At 29.2% G+C, this 23,082-nt stretch overlaps 1 protein-coding gene across 1 annotated transcript; it reads right to left on the bottom strand.

The window, feature by feature from the left end:
• Positions 1-12,043: 12,043 nt before the first annotated feature.
• Positions 12,044-18,614, bottom strand: LOC113380281 (paired box protein Pax-6-like; the record flags this gene model as incomplete). Its single annotated transcript, XM_026619632.1, has 3 exons — positions 12,044-12,538; positions 15,803-15,987; positions 18,270-18,614. Coding segments are annotated over 3 exons (1,025 nt in total), but the record flags the coding sequence as incomplete, so codon positions are not given.
• Between the last annotated feature and the right edge of the window lie 4,468 nt (positions 18,615-23,082).

Below are 23,082 nucleotides of genomic sequence, written 5' to 3' on the forward strand. Positions count from 1 at the left end.
ATTTTATTATTACAATTTCTGTAATACGGTTTTAAATCAGTATGACTATCAATCTTGTGCAAGAATTTTGAGCTTGACTGTGGTTGTCTAACAGACTTTAATATGATGAACTTGATGATGAACATTGTATTTAATGTTTGAATGCTTTTTTTCAGCTCTTCTTTCAGAAGCGAAATTCGAGCAGCTACTAAGATTATTATAAAATGTCTATCCTTTTAATATTAATTATGAATAAGCTTGACAAGAGCTTGAAATAATAACTATTATTATTAATTACGACTTGCTTATGAATAAATAAATAAAATTAATAAATGTATAGAGCGAATATATTTGTTGATGCAGCAATGCCGGATGAGGGAACATATTATCTATATTTCCAAGTACAAATCGATATCACTACTGCTTCACATCAAGCTCTCCGAAGCCAGACAACAATACTTTAGCAATAATAACTGTAATTTTTGTTTCTTTTTATTCTATTTTTTGTAAGGTCGAATATACATATTACCATAGTGCATTCTCATACAAACTCTTGGTATATCAGATTGGTTGCATACATAACTCACTCAGATTGAAACAACTTATACTTATAAATTATTGGAAATATGTAAAATACTATTCTTTTGGGTAGGTACTAATTAATTGTATTTATTTTTCATATTTTATTAGCTATAATGTTTAATATATAAAAATAATTATAATGAATTGAAATGAAAAAAATATGACGTAAGGCCAGAATTAAAACTTAACCCAAGCATATCATATCAACATAATTCACGATTTCACGCAACCGTTTCATTTATACAAATCTTACAGCCCAGATCAAAATCTTTGACTGAAAACAATATTTTTAATATTGGATAATAAAATCCGTTATAATGATATATTGTTAAAAACTTTCATATATTGTTTTTGGGATAAAAACTAATTTGCTGGTATACAGATAAAAAAAGATAAATGATCGTTGTTATTAATACCTAATTATAAGAATCCCAAGATAGGATTCAGATTATATGTTTATCCGTAATATTTGTAATTTTCTCTATTATCTCTTTTTATTGAAACTGCAAGTCATAGCAACGCATGATCTTTTGCACCGGCCCAACCTGCCTACTAATTGTCCGGGCCGTCGTAACTTCTAAACACACAATTTCACGCCTAGTCGAGGGCTTTAGATGCGCTCATTGTCGACGGCGCGCGGCTAATTATAAATAACCAGGCACAACGAGGGTGCTTTTGCAAAAATAGAAAATTATATATATATATATATATAACAGTTACTATCAATTAAAAATATTTTTTATAGGCAAAATTTGAAAAAAGTAGCCCTTGATTCCAATTGGGTGTAAATTATTTGTTGCAATTCCAAATTGTTGAAACTTTGATAAGGAATAATAATTTATCAGAGCGGAATATAAAATTTTGTTTTAAATAGAGCTCATATCTTTATAACTTACTATTTCAAAGTTAAGTTTTGGTTTTTGAGAATTTTAAATCTTGTTCATTGGAAATAATTTCTTTCTAGTCAGAACTTAAAATTACTCTTTCTTGACAATTGACTGAAAAAATTGAACATTTATTTTATTCATTGGGGTACAAAATATTAATGGCTATGTGCTAAAATAAAAACATCATATGTTACATACTTGAAAATGTCACAGTTTCTTACCCTTAAAAATCATCTTAAATGTCGGTTTATAATTCTCGATACCATGTATTACATCATGCTTCATCTTCATTCTCAAACTCTATAGTAAATTTACTGGTATTACCAATAATAAAGATAATTAAATATTAATTATGGTCATTATTAAAATATAACCAAACCTAATATTGAATGGAATATAAATTATGACAGTATCTGTTTAAAACATATTTATTTTGAGCTTTTTTGAAAATGTTCGACATGCTCGTTCAATTGTTTGGGATTACTCCATCAAAATGTAGTTATCTACTAATGTATGATTTTATTGAAAGTAAAATTGTATATGTAGAGAAACGTATTTTTGAAATCGTGTAGAAGTTTTAAACTTCCAGAACTCGTTCATCCAATTATTATTTGCATGTGTGCATTATTATTTACTTGACGCTTGAATAATTTTATAATTGAATAATTAATTTCTAAATATTCATTTAAAATTTACTTGATTACAATTTATAAGTAATTATATCAGAACAAAACCAAATTTTGTCAAAATTATTAGGTATTAATCATCATATATGTCTATATCATCACATTCAGCCTTAGTCCATTTTAAAATCCTGATCTAATTCGCCAACTTTTGATGAAATTAGCTAAACATACTTCTCATGGATAAAATTTTAAAATAGAGTTTTCATAGTCGACTGTTTTTAATAAGAACAAACAGTCTTAATTCTTGAAAATTGGGGCAATTGTATCAATTTTTTATGAGGCCTTAAAAATGCTGTTTACGGATACGATTAGGTGAAACTAAAGTAATGAAAATTACCACAATAACGCAAAAATAGTCATAATTGCAAAAAAGCTCTAGGATTAAAAGCTCATGAATTGTATTTGAAAGCTTAAAAGCTCATAAATTTCAAACGTGGTTGAAACACAAATTTGTTTCCATTTTTTTATGGACAGTTACGATCAATACTATCAACAATTCAATGGCTAATATTAGTAATTCAATTTTTTCATCAACAATTCAATGGCTAAAATCATTAACTTCTCATAATCGAAATAAAATTATGTATATGAATATGTGAAAAAAAATACTTTAAAAAGTGGCATACTTTCTGAATGTAATATGTGCTGCAACCTGCTAATATAGCTATTATAAACATTAATGTGTTATAAAATAAGCAAATCGTATCACATATAGACACAAGTATTATGCAAATCTAACCGAGCGATAAATCTCTCGATCTGATCATCCAATTATTTTGTGCGTCACCTTCATTCTGCTTGTACGTTGACTCTTAATTAACAACTTAATGGTCATTTAATCGGAGTCATTCTACACACTCGAAATCCATTTATTGCATTCCGGCCACAAATTTCAAAGTGTCTCGACATAACGAAAAAGCTCGCGCGCAGTAAATTAGATTGGAATTATTCGAATCGCTTCTACAAAATATGCCACGGAGACGTTAACCTTTCAAAGAACACGACTTTGATTATAATAACGCTTATTTAGTTCATTCCAGTAAAATATTAACAAATGATCGTCATTATCAACGTGTAACTTCGAGTATATAAACATATCATAATTTTGAAATTATAATGCTAATATCAATATAAACAACTTGAACTGCTTCATTTTTTATATTGTTGGATTGCAATTTGAATTGTGCCAAATAACAGATTTTAAGAAACGTGAAAAATTACTAAATTTAATAAAAAATTACTAAATTTTTGAAAATTATTAGCTTTTAAAATATTGATGTGTGAAATATTCATAACAGATTACATAACAAAGACTCATTTCTGAAAAATGCTCAAAGAGCTTTTAATTTTGAACAAGACAGTTTTATTTTCAATACACATTTGAATTTTTTTTAATATTATTTTTTGAATTTTGTAATCTTGTTTAAGTAGGAAGGTTTTTGACCATTGTTGAAATCTTTTGATAATTTATACTTTAACTATATTTTTTGAATGTTTATGATAGCTACCTAATTCATAAGCATTTTTTAATGTTTTGTGCTATTATTTTTTAATGTTTATGGTAGCTTCCTAATTTTTAGGCATTTTTTAATGTTTTGTACGATCTCTAGATTCAGATTAGAGAAGACTTTTGAAAATTGGTTGTACACTATGATCATATGATATATGATATTTTGATATGATAGATTTTTTTTGGAATTATTTAATCTTATGGCAATTATTATAAATGTGTAAATCATTTTAACAATATTAAAAAAAATGAGTAACAATGTTTCAAGTGCAGGTTCATAACAATTTGAAAAAATATAGTTATATATTTTGACAATTATTATATGTATCAACTATTTTCAAATTAATCAAGTATTTTTCACTGTTACAATATTTTAAATTCAGATTCTTAACAATAGAATTCAAATCAAAAAAACATTTTAAGATGATGTAAATTTAAAAAAATAGGCTTAATAACCCGAATAATAAAACACTTACAAATAGTTAGTATATAAAATAGATAAGCGTGCTTCCATTATCAATTTCATAATCACAAATATATTAATACATGGAGTTGAGTTAATGGTTATAGACTTTGCTTCATCAATAACAATTTATAAAACGGCCTAATCTATCCTTTTTGCTATAAACATTATCAAAGCCATTACACAACATCAACGCACAATTCTTGTGTAATTATCATAATTTTATAAAGTTTTATTGAATATTAATGATACCTTACAAATAACTAACACCATGAAGAAGATATCTGGTATCTATATAACGAAAATGGTGATGATAATAATACAAAAATCGAAATGATACTACTCGATATTATTATGTATAGGAAGGAAAAGTTTTGGTTGTTACAATCAGAAATTTATATGGATATTTTGCAAAGTTTTGGCGTAAAAGAAAAGCTTATAAATATTTTTTAAATAACAATAGTAAAACAAGTTTTCAAATTTTAGCATTTATAAGGTTCAGCGATTCGATTTTATAATTACCAAAGTCTGGTCTTTGATGATCTTTTTATCAATGCAATTTTTATAACATTTTTTTTTAAATTTTATCTATTATTTTCTTATTTATCAAATATGTAGCATAATGATGAGGAAAATAAGTTTACATTACATAAGTTTTTTATACATACATTTATTTCATAAGTGTTGATTAAAAATTAATTTTTGTTTCAGATTATAAAGCTATTTTAATTTACTTTCATAATTATCAAAATATTATTCATGTTAATGATCTTTGTATAATTCAAATCGATATTATTCTATCATTTACTACACAAATGTTTATAAATGTGTCCAGAAACTGGTTCGATGGAAGCGTTAAAGAGGTATCACACATTAGCCAATAATCATTGACATTTTAATCGAGCATTCCAACAGAGAATCTCGATAAATATTACACCGTCGATATCTTCATTGATATTACACAAAATTATATATAGAAACATATGAATACATACATACATATATACATACATAATATATTTTTATATTTGCTCTATAAAACCTCACACTTTGGTGAGGTGAAAAAGACTCACTAAACTTAGCACAAGCGTAAACAATGAAAAAATAGTAAATAGAACAGTAAATTAAAAAAAAAAACAATTTTACCAGAGATGAATTAAATAAATAATTATTTCAACTCTGCTGTTAAGTATTTCTGACAAAATACCAGATCAGGGTTATATACAGTGTTATATCTATAAACTGCAAAATTTATATTTTGCATTTATTGACTAATGTAGCTATTATTTCGTAAAATTGCTTATAAATTAAAAAATAAGAATTTGGACCTGTTTGCTACCTGGCCGCCCCATTTTACCCCGCCTATGAGGAAAAGGGGTCAAGTAATAAATTTTTGAAAAACAACAAAAAATACAATTCAACAATGATGATGTAATTTTATTTATTTAATTTTATTAATTTGAAACTTATTAAAATTACAGGATTTATTTTTTATATATAATTTTTCATTGCTTATTAAAGTTTTTTTCATTTTTATTCTAACTATTATTAACTTTTAAAAATGTATATTTATTCAAAATATATTACTTTCATGATTTTTTTATTAACTTCCCGAAAGTGAAAGTTTTGATTTTTTCTTTATGTTTCAAAGGTTTCTGAACTTTTTGACATATCTTAAAAAAATTGATGTGTGGGTGCGTATGTATGTGCGGATACTATTTTTGTCGACGAGAACATGGATCAACAGTATTCAAAATATAAAAAAAACAAATTATTTAAAAAGGTCAATATTTTTCAAATATTTAAAAATCTCAAAATCGTTTTTCTCTCGAGTTCTAAAAGAAATTTAATCTTTTTTTAAATTTCAATTTTTGGGACGGGAAGTTGTAGCAATTTGCCTTAAGACGCGATGCCATGCACCACAGTTTTTTTTTTTTTTGTAGATTTGTTAATTATCCATGTCTTTTTAATCTGCGCTGTAAACAAAACCGACACTTGCTCTCAGAATGTCTATAATAAATCGTCCACGATATCTGTCACTGGACTTGTCTTAATTTTAGTGCGAGGCAGTTAAGTGCTTTGTTTTTATTGTCATTCTGAAGTGATAAATTTCGATGTGTAAAACAAGGATGCCAATGCTAATTTGACGCAAAGAAAACGATGTAATGAATCGCTTCGAAATGAATAATTGATGCTGGCGAACTATTAATATCGAGAAAGATTTAATCCCAATATCACCGTGTCAGATAGATACAGTAATTTATTGAGTATTTTGGATATATGGATTTAATTATAATTGTAATATAGTTACACTATCAAACTATATTTTACAAATGCTTATATGATGAATACAAATTGGAGTATGTTTAGATGTAAACAGCATTAGAATTATAACTACTGGAAAATTGCTAGAACTTTGGAAAAATTTGGTTTCTAAAAATTTTTATTTTTTATTTGAAATTGTATACATTTTTTTTTTCAAAACAATCGCGCTGCGTAGAGACGAAACATCGAAGCGCGGAAGCGCCGCATCGCTTACATATGGATAAATATTGATACGTAACCCATAGAAATAAACAAAATTTATACTTATTGTTAAAATCTCTATAAAATATCTGATAATTTATCTAATGATCATTTCTAACCGCCAAATGACATTTTTTTACTTTTTATGTTGGATCTCCGAAACCGCTAGACCAGCCGTTCCAAGAATTTAATAAGTTCTTGATTCGTCAATACAAAATTTTTTTTTTAAATAATTGAAACTGAACGATTGATTCAATCAAAAACTGAATTGCATTTTGAGCACTTTTTGCCCCGTATCTTCGAAGTGGCTAGAACTGCCTTTGTCAAAAACTAATCAGCACGTCTCCCCGTCAATACAAATAAATGTTCTATGAATTATCCAAATCGGTTGATTCGTGTTCACGAAATCTTGGACGAAAAGTGGATTCAAACATACATACATACAGACCACATATACATCAATTTTTTCTAACCAAAATTCAAAAATCTCTTGAAACGTAAAGATATGCAAAAATTTTCATTTTCTACTGGAAGTTAATTATAATTTTAAACTCATCGTAAAAAGTTAAGTCTCAAAGTGAAAAGTTCAGTTTCTTGAAAGGTTCATTTTGAATTTTGGCAATTATGCTAAAAAAACGAATTAATTACATCGAAATAAATACCACACAACAAACAACCAACTATAAAACTATGTTATAGAATATATAGATATAGATATAGAATAGAAAATTATCACAAAAAAAACATTCTTTTTCTTTTGATTTTCAAACATTGCCGTTTTTGTTCTGATAGCGATGTCATAATAATTAAGATGATGGCTGCTTATACATATTTTGCCCCTTACTTTCAAATATTGTTGTTAATCCCGGATCTTTAAACCCCGCTTTGCCCTATGAGTTTAACATTTAAGTTATTAGCAATTAAAGCTATACATGTAGTATCGAACCAAAAAATTTAAATAATTACAAATTTGTAAAACATCTCGATTTATTTAATATAATTTATATAACTTTTATAAAGATATAAAAGAAATTTTGTGAAAATATCAAAATATCACTATATTTAATATTTAAAATAAATACTTTATAAGCACAGTAAGGCAATCAATAAAAGGCTTTGGAATATCAATAAATTTTATGCTACCAATATATAGAGTAAATAAATGTATGTGTATATATATTTTATCACATACATCCAATTAAAAAAAGTAATGCTTTCGAAACTCATTTACAAAGTATATAGATATACATATCACTGCTTTTTTGTCAACAACTGTCACCTGAATAACCTTTTTGCATCTCAAACACGTACTTTTATCAAAGTAAAACACAATCCTTCGCACATTCTCTTCCTCCGTTGCAAAACTGGTATTCCGTTAACAATTTCATTATCGCGAAATTCTTAATACGACGATCAGCTCACCATTAAACCTTAATTATTTAACACCTCCAAGTGATTTCGTATTTTTATACATAAAAATAAATGGCTTTGAAGATAATTTCACAAAACCTGAAACCACAATTATTGTAGACGGCGAGCGATGGGCAACCTCTTGAAAAATTATCAATGTTTTCCCACACTGACTTCGTTTCGAATCGCGTGTAAGAATTTATTGGAAGTTATAGGAAAAAACTAATTGGCTTGATTTGAAAAAGATTTTTTTAGTGAAAAGATATTTCTAAAAACCGATTACGATTGTTGTAATACGGAAGATGCGTTTTGTGCTTAGGTTTGTTCACGAGATCGGGTACGATTATAATTAGGAATAAAGGTAACGCTATTTTTTGTAATTGAATTGAACTAAGTGTTTCAAAACTCAAAAGCTACAAGCATGTGGTAAATTTCATTTTTGTTCGGATTTTTTTTATATTATACACTTTATTTTATAAATGAATATTAGTCTCGATTAAGTGAAATTATTTTCTCCTGAGCATACTAAATTATGACTTGGTCATACCTTCATCAAAATATTTCAACAAAATATTATAATCATTTTTTAGAACTTAATTTCAAAAATGTCAATTAATTCGTGTTAATTTAATGTAATTTTTTTATCAGAAAATTAATTTAATTTACTCGATCATGTATTCAAATTGTGGTATCTACTCTTTACAAATGAAATAAAATTTGATTGCGAAAAACGAATTATCATGAATATTTCTCTCTTTTTTGTCTTTTTAAAATAACGTTTTTATTCTTTTTAACCACTGTTTAACCACAGATTAATATTTTGTAATATAGCTTGATCAATTTCCGAACAATTGAATGCTCAATAATTAATAAATTAAAAATTCAAATCCTTATTGCCATCAAGGTAAATTTAATCATTCATAGATATGTAACTAACTAGAATGAAGATAAAGTAAATTATAATTTCTTTTAGCGATCAATATTGAGTTGCTAAATAACTTTATTCTTCAATACATTGTTCATATTCATCACTGACTTTATTTTGTCCCTCAAGCAGAATTATTATGGCTAAAATATATGTGATGTTATTAATGGAATAAGTCACCGATTCTATTTGCCAATTCTGGCCACTTATTTCAACTCAGAAGTTCCAATTGGAACCATCTAGAAGTGACAGCCACATCTACTTAGTTGACAATCTAACAGAAAAAAATTATATCCAAATCATAGAATTTATAGTAGACACCATCAAAATCATTATGTTATTTACCATTCAAGAAGTTTTGTAAAAATCAAACCTAAACATAATCAGATGGTGGTAACTTCAGGACTATATGCTGAATTTGGCAAAACATCTCAGCCAGCTCCAATAATTTTTGCCAAAGTGGCCAAATAGGAATAAGTCACCTATTCTATTTACCAATTCAGTCGCTTTTATCAACTCAGAAACTTTGAAGACATCTAAGAGTGAAGGCCACATTTACTTAGCTGCTAATCAAATAGTAAAAAATTAATATTCAAATCATCGAATTTATAGTAGGCACCATCAAAATCAATATATTATTTACCATTCAAAGAGTTTTCCAATAATTTTTGCAGAGTGGCCAGAAATATGTTGTGTTAATAATGGAATATGTCACTGATTTTGTATGCCAATTTAGGCCGCTTATTTTAACTGCATTTAAGGTACCTTAGCAAAGCTAAAAAATCCATTAAAACTTTCAAGGAGTAAAAACCGCACTTACTTAGTTGCCATCCTAATAGTAAAACAGTAAAAAATGGATATCCAAGTGATAGAATTTATAGTAGATTTTAGGAAATTTCTAATTAGTTTAATCGTTATATTTATTCTTCACTGGGTTTAAAATATCTATTTAAAAATACATAATAAAAAATAGAAAACTTATGCAATATATATACAATTCATACTGAACTTCTTCAAATTTTTGAAGAAACCGCTTTACATTTATTCAACTTCTAGTACTTTTTGAATTACTATATTTTTCATCAACTTACAAAAATAAAAAGTGTTTCCAACACCTATCTTGTGGAACTGTTAAGACATTAACAGTATAGCTTCTTACAATCCCGGAATACTGGAGCTGTCGGGTATCTCCAAGCCAAGAACATAAATTACAACGCGTTTTCTGAAAGTGTGACCACTAGTGTTGATAACAACCGACGAAGGAATAATTTAGAATAAAAGAGATAACGAAGCGAATTAATGGTATTCGTGAACTAATTGAAAGTTAAACAGAATTTAAAAAATCGTAATCGACATTAAAATGAATCATTAGAACTCAAATGGTAATATTGAACTTGTATATTAGTCGTATTTTTGATTTGACTCTCTGTTCAGTTAACTATCTATGTTTTTGGTTTAAAAAATTACAATTAAATACATTTTTAACATTTAAAATAAGAGTAAATACAACAATTATTATTCGATATCGTATATTATCTTTTCTCTATATTTATACTTATTTAATAACATTTACAATATATGCTTAATCTATAATATCTGATTAACTCATTTATTTTATTTTGAAAATTTAGTCTTTTTATAATAGTACGTTAATTACAACCATAAGCTGTTGAATTAAAATCACAATATTTGCAAAATGATAGTACAATAGTTTTTAACAAGCTATTTGAAATTGATTTATATATTTTTATATTTATATAAGTTTTTTTTATAGATATCTCTATAATGCCAGAGATACAAGCATAGTTTTATATTCTTGTTTGATATTTTTTGTAGTTGAATATATATAGAACATTTTAATATCTACTAAATTTGAAATTAATTTTTATATACATTTTCAATTAAGGTTTAATATATAGTATGTACTTTGTGACCCATAGAAGCACTCTTAATTATATAACTACATAATTTACATGAGTAAATTAAAATAAACTAAGATAATAATTTTATCTTTGGTTTTAAAAAGTCTATTTAATCAGACCAATACACCATAACGTTCACAAATTCTTGTTTTATCTGGTCACACAAATACGTACCGTTAATTTTTGGTAATTTATGTAAACAAGTTTTGTGTGTCAGACGACATCATAATGTTTATTTTATACTAGCTTATGTGTTATTATTTTCTTCACAAAGTTCGGATTTTAATTTTTTATACACATCAGAAAATTCATCACTACTTATCACTAATGCTTTTTACACATTTTCACATTTAACAATGTTTAAATCATATTTTGTATAAAATATTTTGTTGGTTTCATATTAGGAGCACAGTCAGGTGATTTTAGTCCAGGTTCCTTTTATAAAAATCACACATAGAACACTTTGTTCCAATAACATTTGAAATTGTAATCAATAATCAATTCAATGATCAAACAAACCTTTCATTTTTATTATATGATTCGTGGTTCAGTATTTGATTAATTTTTATATCCTTGTAATTGCAAATTATTTTGCAAATGGAATTAATATGCAATATTTGTTCAATTAGAAGCATAAATAATAAATGATTGCTAGCGCATTCTTCTGGCGCATGCAAAAGCTGTATAAATCATCTTTGGATGCCATCTCTAAATGATCTATTATCATTTTGCTATAATTTATCGTTTAGCGCCTCATCTAATAGCTAAAGATATTTTGATAAATTTCTTGGATCAGATTTGCTAAACAGTTTACCAAAGTCACTATTATCATATAAATTTCTTGGATCAGATTTGCTAAACAGTTTATCAAAGTCACTATTTCATATTTATAATAATTTCCACTTGAGCTCCTTAATAATGTATAGATTTCTGTTACCTTGATGATATAATTATCTTGATTTACTTCTGACGAACATATACAAATAGTCAGAGTCGAAGAACTATTCAAACTTTGTTAATTTAAATATATAGCCCTTTTTCAATCATTATTCTAAAAGGACAGTAGTTTATAAATTTGTGTGCATTACACAAAATAAAAATAATTTTGGTATTTGCTAATTTCGTAAAGTAACCAGTTTATCATCACCCGAGATTATTGCCTATCATGTTTGGTGAGCTGCAACGGTTGCATCATCGCATTTGCATTAGTGCAATTCCCGTTTCCATCATGATCTTTCCTCATGCCCAAAATCTTCGACTCCATCGCCAAAGTTTTTGTCCTGTCATCCATTTCACAATCAGACTCATCATTGACATTAATTTCTTCATCCGAATCACAATCGGAAATGTCTGCACAATCACTCAAACATCTACCCTGACCCACGCCTCCCAGTGACCTGAACGCACTATTTTCTCCACCCATCACTGGTGGCACCATCCCCGAAAGTGGTGTCGCGTGCATCATCTGTGCAGAATCTGGCCGGTGACCAGATGACGGCCCCCTTGACGCAAACCCTTGAGGTGAGGACATGTGGCTTCGCGACTGAGGTGAGGCTGACATGACATTGCGGGATTGAGGCGAAGAGCGTTTTAGGAGGTTCATGCGCTGGTGTCGTCGCCACTTCGCTCGTCTGTTGGAAAACCAAACCTGGAGGTCAATTTGTGATTAGTTGAGTTGCTGGAGATATAAACTAAAGATAATCTATATACTAATAATGAAATATTAATGGATATACAAATACACATTGATCAGCGATGAATCAAAACTCAATAATTGATAAGGAATAAATAAATAATTCATCATGTGCTAATATTTTACGATAATTCGTATCATGTGCTTATATCTTCTTATATATTAAAATGGAGCTCTTGATCAAATGATTCAGTAAAACTCGAAAACGGCTAAACCGATTTGGTCAGTCTTATTCTTGAAAAATTCGTGTCAATCCAGAGATAGTCGGAAAGGTGAAATATTATTTCAAAATCGCGTAGAAAATTTACATTTTTAATTTGAAAATTTTTGTAGAAGCGTAATTTAAATAAAACAGTGGACGGTGGCTAATACGTGAAACGTCAAACGTTTTTGATAGATTATGTTCAATCGTTTAATGTTTTACGTGAATATTATTTAATTATGATTAAATTGTAGTGAGTAGTTTTGTTTGTTGTTTTATTTATAAAAAAAACCTTAGTAAACGGGCCGCAAGTTTTACTAGAGACTCAAAATATCAACTTTTTTGAAATGTTAATATGAAAATGCACTTGCTGGCATATTTTTCTCAAACATGGTACTCTGAAAGATCTCATTTGTATAATTTTATACTTTTTGGTATTTATAAAACATTTTCTAGATTAAATTATTTTTTATTTGTGTTTTTTAAATTCAGAACCTAAATGTGGTATCGATCAACTGGACATTTTGTCAAATAACATTTTTTCAGTTATAATTTCCCAGAATTTATTAAAGAATAGATAGTAATATATAAAGGTCCGGGGTTAAAAAGGTCCACCACAGATGTGTCAAAAATCAGTAAAGTTAAGCATTGTTTAATAACAATATTTGAAAGTAGAGAAAAAGATGTATAATCAGCTGTAACCTTGATTTGAAAACGGTAATCTTTGAAATGGGAGACATAAACAGTTTTTTTTTAAAATCCATAATAAAAGAGTTTTCTTCCGCTAGTAGTTTTTTAGCATTAGTTAAAAATGTAATTGCTTTATAATTATAATGAGGCTTTAAACCTTTTTGCCACCTGACCATTTCAAGTAACCCCGCCTATATGGTAAAAAAGTCTAGATAACAAATTTTTGAAAGACATCAAAAAAGCACATTTCTACAATGATGAAGTGGAAGGCACTTTACTGAACGTAGTCAGATAATTGTTTGTTTGATATGTGTTATTTGTTGTGTTATAATTGTTATGGTTTTCACAATATAGTTTATATTTGCTCAAAGTCAAATTGGACCTTTGTGCCTCGCCCTGCTCTATATGTATAATTTTTATTAAATTTACTTTAAATCATCGAATGTTTTTCGAAACTTTTCAAAAAGAAGGTCAAAGAAGAAATACATAATTCATTTTCTATCTCTCCTCGCAAAAATTTGAAAATTTTGTATAAGTTTAGTAGTATTATTTACAATTATACCCAAAATCCAGAATTCAAAAAAAATTTTCCAGTTTGATTGTATTGACAAAATATATGCAAACTAATGGGGTTTATTGTTTTTTATAATATCTCATTGTATATAGCATTCAAACATCACATCCTTATACACTTAAAGTATTAACATTTTTGATTCTCTAGAAATTATTTATAATACGAGGTCTGTTCAAAAAGTACCCGGAATTTTCGTTTTTTCAAAAAAATATTTATTTATTCGTCTACATTAATGTGGTCCTCTTCAAAGTAGTCCCCCCCCAGATATAATACACTTATGCCAGCGTTTTTTCCAATTTTCGAAGCACCCTTGATATTCACTTTTTGATATGTCCTTGAGCACTCTCAGCGATTCGGCCTTTATTTCTTCAATCGAGGAAAACCGCCGTCCTTTCATGGGTCTCTTCAACTTTGGGAATAGGAAAAAGTCACACGGAGCCATATCTGGTGAATATGGAGGTTGGGGCATGACTACGGTATTGTTTTTGGCCAAAAAATTACGAACAAGCAACGACGAGTGAGCAGGTGCGTTATCGTGGTGCAACAGCCATGAATTGTTTTTCCATAAATCGGAGCGTTTTTTTCGGATTGCTTCACGCAAACGTCGCATCACTTCAAGGTAATACTCCTTATTAACCGTACGACCTTGTGGTAAGAACTCTTGATGCACTATGCCGTTATAATCAAAGAAAACAGTAAGCAAAACCTTGACATTCGATCGAACTTGACGTGCTTTTTTCGGTCTTGGCTCACCTGGGCTCTTCCATTGGGACGATTGGGCTTTGGTTTCGACATCATAACCGTACACCCATGTTCATCACCAGTTATGACCCTTTCAAGCAAACTTGGATCGTTGTTGACGTCATTTAACAGCTCTTGAGCGATGTTCATGCGATTGCTTTTTTGGTCAAATTTAGCAGTTTTGGAATGAATTTTGCTGCCACTCGTTTCATGCCCAAAACATTTGAAAAAATGTAATGACATGAGCCAATTGATATGCCAACTTCATCAGCAACTTCTCTAATTGTGATTCGGCGATCATTCATAACCATTTTTTCCACTTCTTTCACATTTTCATCGTTTGTTGACGTGCTGGGTCGACCGGAGCGTTCGTCATCTTCAACGTCTTCGCGGCCATCTTGGAAACGCTTATACCACTCGTAGCAGACTCACCATAGGCTTTTTGTAACATTTCACACACTTTGTTACACTTTATTTCATTTTTTACGCAAAATTTAATACAAATTCTTTGACTTTTCAATTCTTCCATTATAAAAATCGCCGAGCTCAGAAAAACACGTCGAACCTTAGCGACTACCACAGACAAAGTAAACAGTGAATATAGCTGAAAATTTCATCATACTTTAGGGGCATGTATACCAACACAATAAAAAAAAATTTTGACAATCAGACACTCCAGACCCGCGAAATTTAAAAATTCCGCGTACTTTTTGAACACACCTCGTATACCTTACTTACTTAGTAAAACAACTTTTGTCGAGTCAGCTAGTTACAAATAAATTTGCAATACTGTTATAATATAGTATAAGGTATTATGATAAGCAATATATTTGTGTTTTTAAATCTTCATAACAAATTGACTTGTATCACTTCTCACTTACACTAATCGCGGATTATTATTAAATTACACTGCATTCATTTCATTTACATAATTTATATGAATTATAATTATCTTTTATCGTTTGGAACATGTTCCAATTACCATAATGCATATATTAAAATCGATAGTTACCTGGACTCGAGCTTCACTCAAAGACGTGCGACTCGCCAATCGTTCTCTCGTGCTCACGCAAGGATAATGAGATTTGTCGAATTCGCGTTCTAATTCCTCCAGTTGTTCCGGGCTGAAAGTTGTCCGGTTGCGCCGGAATTTTGGTTGTTCTCCGTCTAAACTACCACCATCATCTCCATCTACATCTAGATTAAAAGAATAATGGATTCGAATTAGTACAAGCTAGATTAAAAAATATTTCAAGTGTATACATATATATATATATATATATATATATATATATTTTTATTTATTTATTATTTATTTATTTATATGATACAATTCGTACATACTGTATCTCAGTCAGACAATTGTTCTGGTATGAGAGATCACAGCAATTATAACAAAAATCTAAATTTTATGTAAGAGACTTACATTAAGACATTATATATTTTTACTTATTACTATTGTACACACATATATACACAGAACGCTTGCGTACATACATACGTACTTATACTTAATTGTAATTAATATTTTTTACAGAACAGAAGTAATATAGTATTTAAAATAAGGAATTTCATCTCATTTATTTCATTTGTCTCTTATGTAATTTTTCAATCTAATTTTGAAATTGTTTAGGTCGTCCGGTAGTTTTTTGTAAAGGCTGCTTGCACTTCTCAGAGAACTTGCAAGTCCTTTACTAGATTTAGCATGTTTCATGTGAAAGTTTCGGTTTTGTCTCGTTTGATGGTCGTGCATATCCTGGTTTGTCTCTATTGTGGTGCAAGTTTTGATTTTGTTATTTTTTATTTTGAATATTAGTACACATTTTTCTATTTCTATTGTTATGTGTAGTGGTATGTTCTTTGTCTTTTGTAGAAGTTCTTTAGTCGGGGAAGTATATTAACAAAAGTTAAATAAGATCTTCTCATCTTGTGCATAGTTAAAATGTAGGGTAGGGGAGACTGGGTATGTTTGTGCATGTTACAGTTATGACAGTCGTCATTACAGCTAAACTATATTGAATTTAAGGTAGGATCCGATAGGAGAAAGATGAAGTATGTTTGTTGGAACAAGTTTACATTATTATTGCAGTGCTTTACTTTAATATATGCAGTCTGTAATTTGTTCGTCTGTAGATCGAAATTATTTTAAAGAGTCAAAAGTAAGTTTATTTCCTTTTAATAATAACTGTTTCTTATATAAAGATATGCTCTTTGTGTTATTTTGCAGTACGTTTAACATTAGAGTTAATTACCAGCAATTTGTAATGTTTTATGTGGCATATTTAAGTTGAGACATGTATTTCTTGTGCTGTTTAGGTGCAAATTAAACAGATATAGAAAAATCAATCCCAACTTAGATGAAATACAAAAAGGAAAGGAAAAAGAAATATTCAAAACAAGAAAACAAACGATAACACACAGATTTGTTGTTTTAAAAGTTATGTTTTGTTTTAAGTATATTGTTATATTATATATCTGAACGCTGTTTAAATGATTAAGTTGGGTTGTGTTAAATATTTCCGACAATTAAAGTCGATAAAAATAATTTTAGTGTTTATAGATATTATTTTTAAATCTATTTTTACGCTGTCCATACCAGAGGGACGGTTTTGAACTTTTATCTATTTATTAATAACCCTTTTAATTATTTATTAATTCTATGATTTGATTTTATGACTAATCGTATACAAAGACATTATACGAGACATTATATAAGACAGCATATTTCAGTATTCCCTCGTAGACAAATGTTTAAGGTTATTTATTTCACTTTTCTCCCAGCTAACTGGTAAATTCACAAAATTATTGCTGATCAAAAAAAATTGCACAACCATACCCAGTCAACTGTGCATTAAATTTTTCATCGACATTTTAAAATTTAGCATTATGTATTATTAATGTAAAAAGCATTCCAGCTAACTGGTAAATTTTTTGCTGGTCAAAAAAGTGGGACGACCGTACTTAGTCATCTGTACATTAAATTTTTCATCGACATTTTAAAATTTAGCATGATATATTATTATCAATGTAAAAGGCATTCCAGCTAACTGGTAAATTTATTGCTAATCAAAAAAGTGGCACAACCGTACCCAGTCACCTCTACGTCAAATTTTTCATCGACATTTTAAAATTTAGCATTATGCATTGTTAAGGTAAAATTCAAGTCATCATAAACAGAAACCATTAAAACTATTAATACAACTATATAATTGTGGCGGGATTAGCGTTCCCGATTCACATGCTGGAGGTTCCGAGTTTCAATCTCCGACAAGAATTTGAAAAAAATATTAACTAGTTAAGTTGGAATAATAATAGAATTATGAATTGTATTAAAAAAGTTATGTATGTAATGATTGTATAGGATATATGATTGTATAGAATAATGTAGGTGGGTCAATGCTCGAGTAAGCGAGGCCAAAAAAAATAAAATAAAAAAAAAACTATATAATTCATTGACTTCATAAAATTCTCTATCTTACCTATCATTCTATTCCCCAAATCCGGCGAAGAACCGCCTCTGCTCGACCTATGCAAAAGACTTGCAGAGAGACCGACGTCCCCGGTAGCCGACGAAGGGAGTCCATGAGCGTGTCCCGGGGCACCCGACAGACCGTGACCCGCGGCCGACGGCCATAGCGTGGGTGCGTGTCCTGGCCATGGGTATCCCGCTGCCCCAGCGGCTGCCGCTGCTGCGTACGGATGCGGAGGGTAAAGGCCGTAGCCTGCTGCCCGTGCAAATTCGGCCGCTGCTCTTTCGGCTGCTCGGTTTCTTAAGATTCGGTTGATGGAGGATACTGATGGTGCTGTTGCGTTTGTGCAGACTCCTAGAATTAATATAATAGTTTATTAAACGTTTTAATATATATTAATTTTCAAGTACAAACGTATTAAGGACGCCATACATTCTTTCAAATTAGTTAATAAATTAGTTTGACATTTTTGAATAATTTTAGAACCTAAAGCTTGAATTATACAATTATAATAATAATTATTATTATCAATCATATAACGTAAAAAGGTAATTATTTTGAATTATTTAATAATAATAGTTTTGCAAGATACAGAATTAGCATAAAGCAATACATCATAACGAACAATAATTTCGGATACTTGTTATGTAAACGGACTTCATAAAATAATCAAGTTTTTTCTTTAACTTTAATTATAATATAAAAGCATTTCTTAGGATTTGAATATAATTTCTAGCTTAGGAATTTGCTGCTGAATTCTTTCGGTTCTATCATTTTTGATAAAATATGTGAAGTGGACTAATTTTTCAGTTTAAAAATTATATATACGATATATAATACTTCATTAAATATATCAAATACGGTATTACGTCACAATATAAAATTTTGATTGGTATTATATATTGTAACGACAATTGGTATTGTCGTCAAAAGGGTTGCATAACCTCCAGTGAAGGGCATGACAGTACGTAGGTATTGTCATGCCGTTACACCTGTAATAATTAGTAATGATTAAATAAGCTAAAAGTACATTCTGTTTCATTCGCGTAGTTAGTTGGCTTTTCCACAGGTAATTACAGGGTGTTTAAAGAAGTCGGGTTAAGGAGTTGGTGTAACCCTTTCGTTGGGGATGCAACGCTAAGACGTAATAATGGAAGTCGTTGCATATACCCTAAGAAAGGGAGGCGTCACCCCTTTTCTCGTCACAAGGTTAGTTGCAGTTGATCTTTTGAGAAAAAATTACGTTAAACGCCATGAGTGCTAAGTTACGCGTCGCGCTACGAGGCTGCGCCCTTTTGCATGCACCTAAAAGGTACCCAAATGTAGCAATCAGCTGCTTCTAAATATATGAGAAAGTTGAAGGCATTTGTACAGAATTCGATGCACCTATATAAAGTTGCTAAAAAAGTCGATGATTTATCAGAACGTGATTCAAATAAAAAAGAAGAAAATGAACAGTGAATGGGTATTTGCGGAATCCTGCTTTAACACTGCAGCAAGGACGAGCAAAATTAATAGCAAAATGTTTAGAAATATCTACAAAAATATCTACAAAACTATCTGAACCTTCTTCGTATTCATGATCTGAAATGGCGCAACACAACGGGGAAGCCTCTGACGACTGAAAAACATGTGCTTCTTTTCCGCTTGAGCACATGAAAATATTGTTAGAGATTTTGAAAATGTCATTTTCACTGATGAAAGTTCTATATGAGCACGTACTGCCCTCATCGAGCCGTTAAATTAAAATACGAGCCGTCGGACTAAAATAATCCGTTAAATTAGTAAAAAGCAGGCGTCGGAGATGCCAGGCAATTGTCGACTCCGGTGGTGACTGGACACATATTGACTAAAATTGCATCCTTGCTTTTAACGTAGACAATGCATATATAAATATTAAAGTTTCATAAAATGATTATTTTTATAAATTAACCCGACCACGCTCTTACTTGACCGACTGTATATAATCATAGTATTTATTTATTACAGCCACATGCCCAGATATAAAATAATCAAGTTTTTTCTTAAACCATTAATACATAATATAAACGCATTTCTTAGGATTTAAATATATTTCTAGCTTAGGAATTTGCTACTGAATTCTTACGGTTCAATCATTTTTTGATAAAAAATATGATGTGGACTAATTTTTTAGTTTGAAAATATATAGACAATATATAATACTTTACAAAATATTCCAAATAAGGTATTACATCAACATATAAAAACTTGTGTTCATATTATATATAATCGTTTATATTATATATATATATATATATATATATATATATATATTTATGTTATTTTATTAGCCTGGATATAGTTTATTCTAGCTCAGTGATTTTCTGTCGAAATATTATTTATTTATAGTATTTTTAACTTCTCGTAGGGTAAGTTATTGTAATGGGCCGAAAATCGAAATTGAAAATTTTTACATTTCTCGACGTTTTGAAGGTTTCTGAACATTTTGGCATACCTCAGAAAAATTGATGTATGTGTGTGTGTATGTATGTATGGATACAAATTTCTAGTCGCGTTTTCGGGCGCACGGATCAACCGATTTGAATGGTTCATAAAATATTCGATTCCTATTGATAGGGAGATGAGCTGATTAGTTTTTGGCAAAGACAGGCCCAGCAGTTACGGAGATAAAGAGCAAAGAGTGCAGAAAATGGAAATCGAGTTTTTGAGAAAACGGAGCATTCGATTTGAATGATCTAAAAAACATTCAATTAGTAATGATTGGGAGAAGTGTGTATAAGTTTTTGGCAAAGGCAGGCCCAGCCATTTCGAAGATACGGAGCTAAATATGTAACAAATGTCAGTTTTGAGAGAACTAAGCGTCGGATTTAAATGATTCAAAGAACTTTCTGCTTGTCTTGACAAAATAATAGATTTTGGAAAAAAAATTCTTATATATTTTTTTTTTTTTCTTGTATATCGAAAATAATTAAGATTTTATTTTTATCCTGACTAAAGTTCTAATATAACTTAAACAAATAATTTTAAATTTGCAATTCAGTTTATATACTTCTTATAAATATTAGACAATGTTACAATATTTATAATAATCTATTTGAAAACATTCAGTATTCCTCGAACATTTTGTTACGGTACGGGAAGTTCCAGCATTTGCCTTAAGGCACGGTGCTACCCCCCCCCACTAGTTAAATAATTCAAATTAGCTGTAGGCAAAATGTCCCAGTATAGACGTATCTTATAACTCAAGGTATAAGTTTTTGAAGTAATATCTAATAACATAAAAATTGTTTATTTGATCATCTTATAAATCAGTCATAAAACTAGACTATTGTGTTCAAAGTTTTTTACGTGACCCGATTTTTTTTCATGGTTTTATTCAATACCTGAGCTTAAATGATTTTATAAAAATACAAAAACACGCATGGGTGTGATTTTAGCTTAGTGATTTGCTTTTGAAATCCTTTACGTCTATTATTCTTTTTTTTTTCAACAAAAAGGGTTAGGGTCTAAAATCCTTATTTTTATGAACTGTGGAATTAGTAGACTACCGAATAAAGTCCTACACACTTAATCTTCTAAGAAAGTAATGCTGTAAAAATATACTCATACTTTTTATGTATTTGTCAGACATTGTACTGATGTAAAAAATAAAAAAAGTATATTGAATGAATTTGATCAACCGTTTTATAACGCGTGAGATTTGATATCGATTATTTACTCATTCAAGAATTGTAATATAATCTTCGCGTTGTAAACGGAAGCATGTTAAGGCGATGCTTTATAAATACATAGAAAACTAGATATGATGTTAATTTATTTATTCATAAGTAGTTGGAAGAATGTCTTGAGTGGACATTCAGAAATAATGTGACATGCGATATATAAAATGTATCATAATTTTTTTTTGAAATACAGGAGCATAATAACAAATTCTGTCATAAATGAACGCGTCTTTTACAAAAAATACAGAAAAATAAAAATTGATATTCATTCAAAATTTCGTATTTAAATGCTTAAATTAATAAAATGATATAAATATTTATGATTAAATTAGGATTTAACGTCATATTAAAAATATGAATATGAAACATCACAAAACAAATGGAAAATTTGTCCCAAACCCTCAATTTAAAAAGTCATTTACCATCTCAAAATAGTAATTATTTAAACAATTAAATGACAATTCCTCGGAACTATCACATACTACAGTTTTTTATACAAGCGACTGATACAAGTGTTTTTCAATGGCGAATAATTTTTTTTTCATTATAATCTTTAATTATTTTTTTAAAAAGTGCATTCGTCTATATAAGCATAACTAAGTGTTCATATAAATTCTCAAATTAGGTTCAACCCCAAATAAAAATCATTGTTTTAAACACTGTAGATTAATTTTCGTTTTCTAATTTCACAAATCTTAATCACATGTGATTATAATTACAATAATCTTGTTCATGGTATTAATTTGTTCCTAGCTACATATTTCTTAAGATTAGTAAAAAAATATAACCGTATGATGTCAATAACAAATCACAAGGTCCAAATCATATCCTTGCGTGTTTTTTGTATGACTATAAAATAATTTTAGTTGTGATATCAAATAAAAATTTAAAAAAAAAAAACTATCGACGATCGGGTCAGGACAAAAAGTGTGGAACACAAAGCCGAAGTCTTGTGTAGGCATGCATGCCCGATCATCTTTCCTCAAATCCGATGTGCCGGAGATATCCGTCATGTGTGAACATTTATGCGTTGTGATAGCTACTCATTCCAGTAAAGACGAGGATATTTAACATTGTAGCAGGATGGAATTTTTAAGAAAAATTAAATAATTGAGAGA

Source organism: Ctenocephalides felis, unplaced genomic scaffold (genome assembly GCF_003426905.1).
Source record: "Ctenocephalides felis isolate EL2017-DRISC unplaced genomic scaffold, ASM342690v1 CF-g0.4_SCAFFOLD_02003, whole genome shotgun sequence".
NCBI lineage: Eukaryota > Metazoa > Arthropoda > Insecta > Siphonaptera > Pulicidae > Ctenocephalides > Ctenocephalides felis.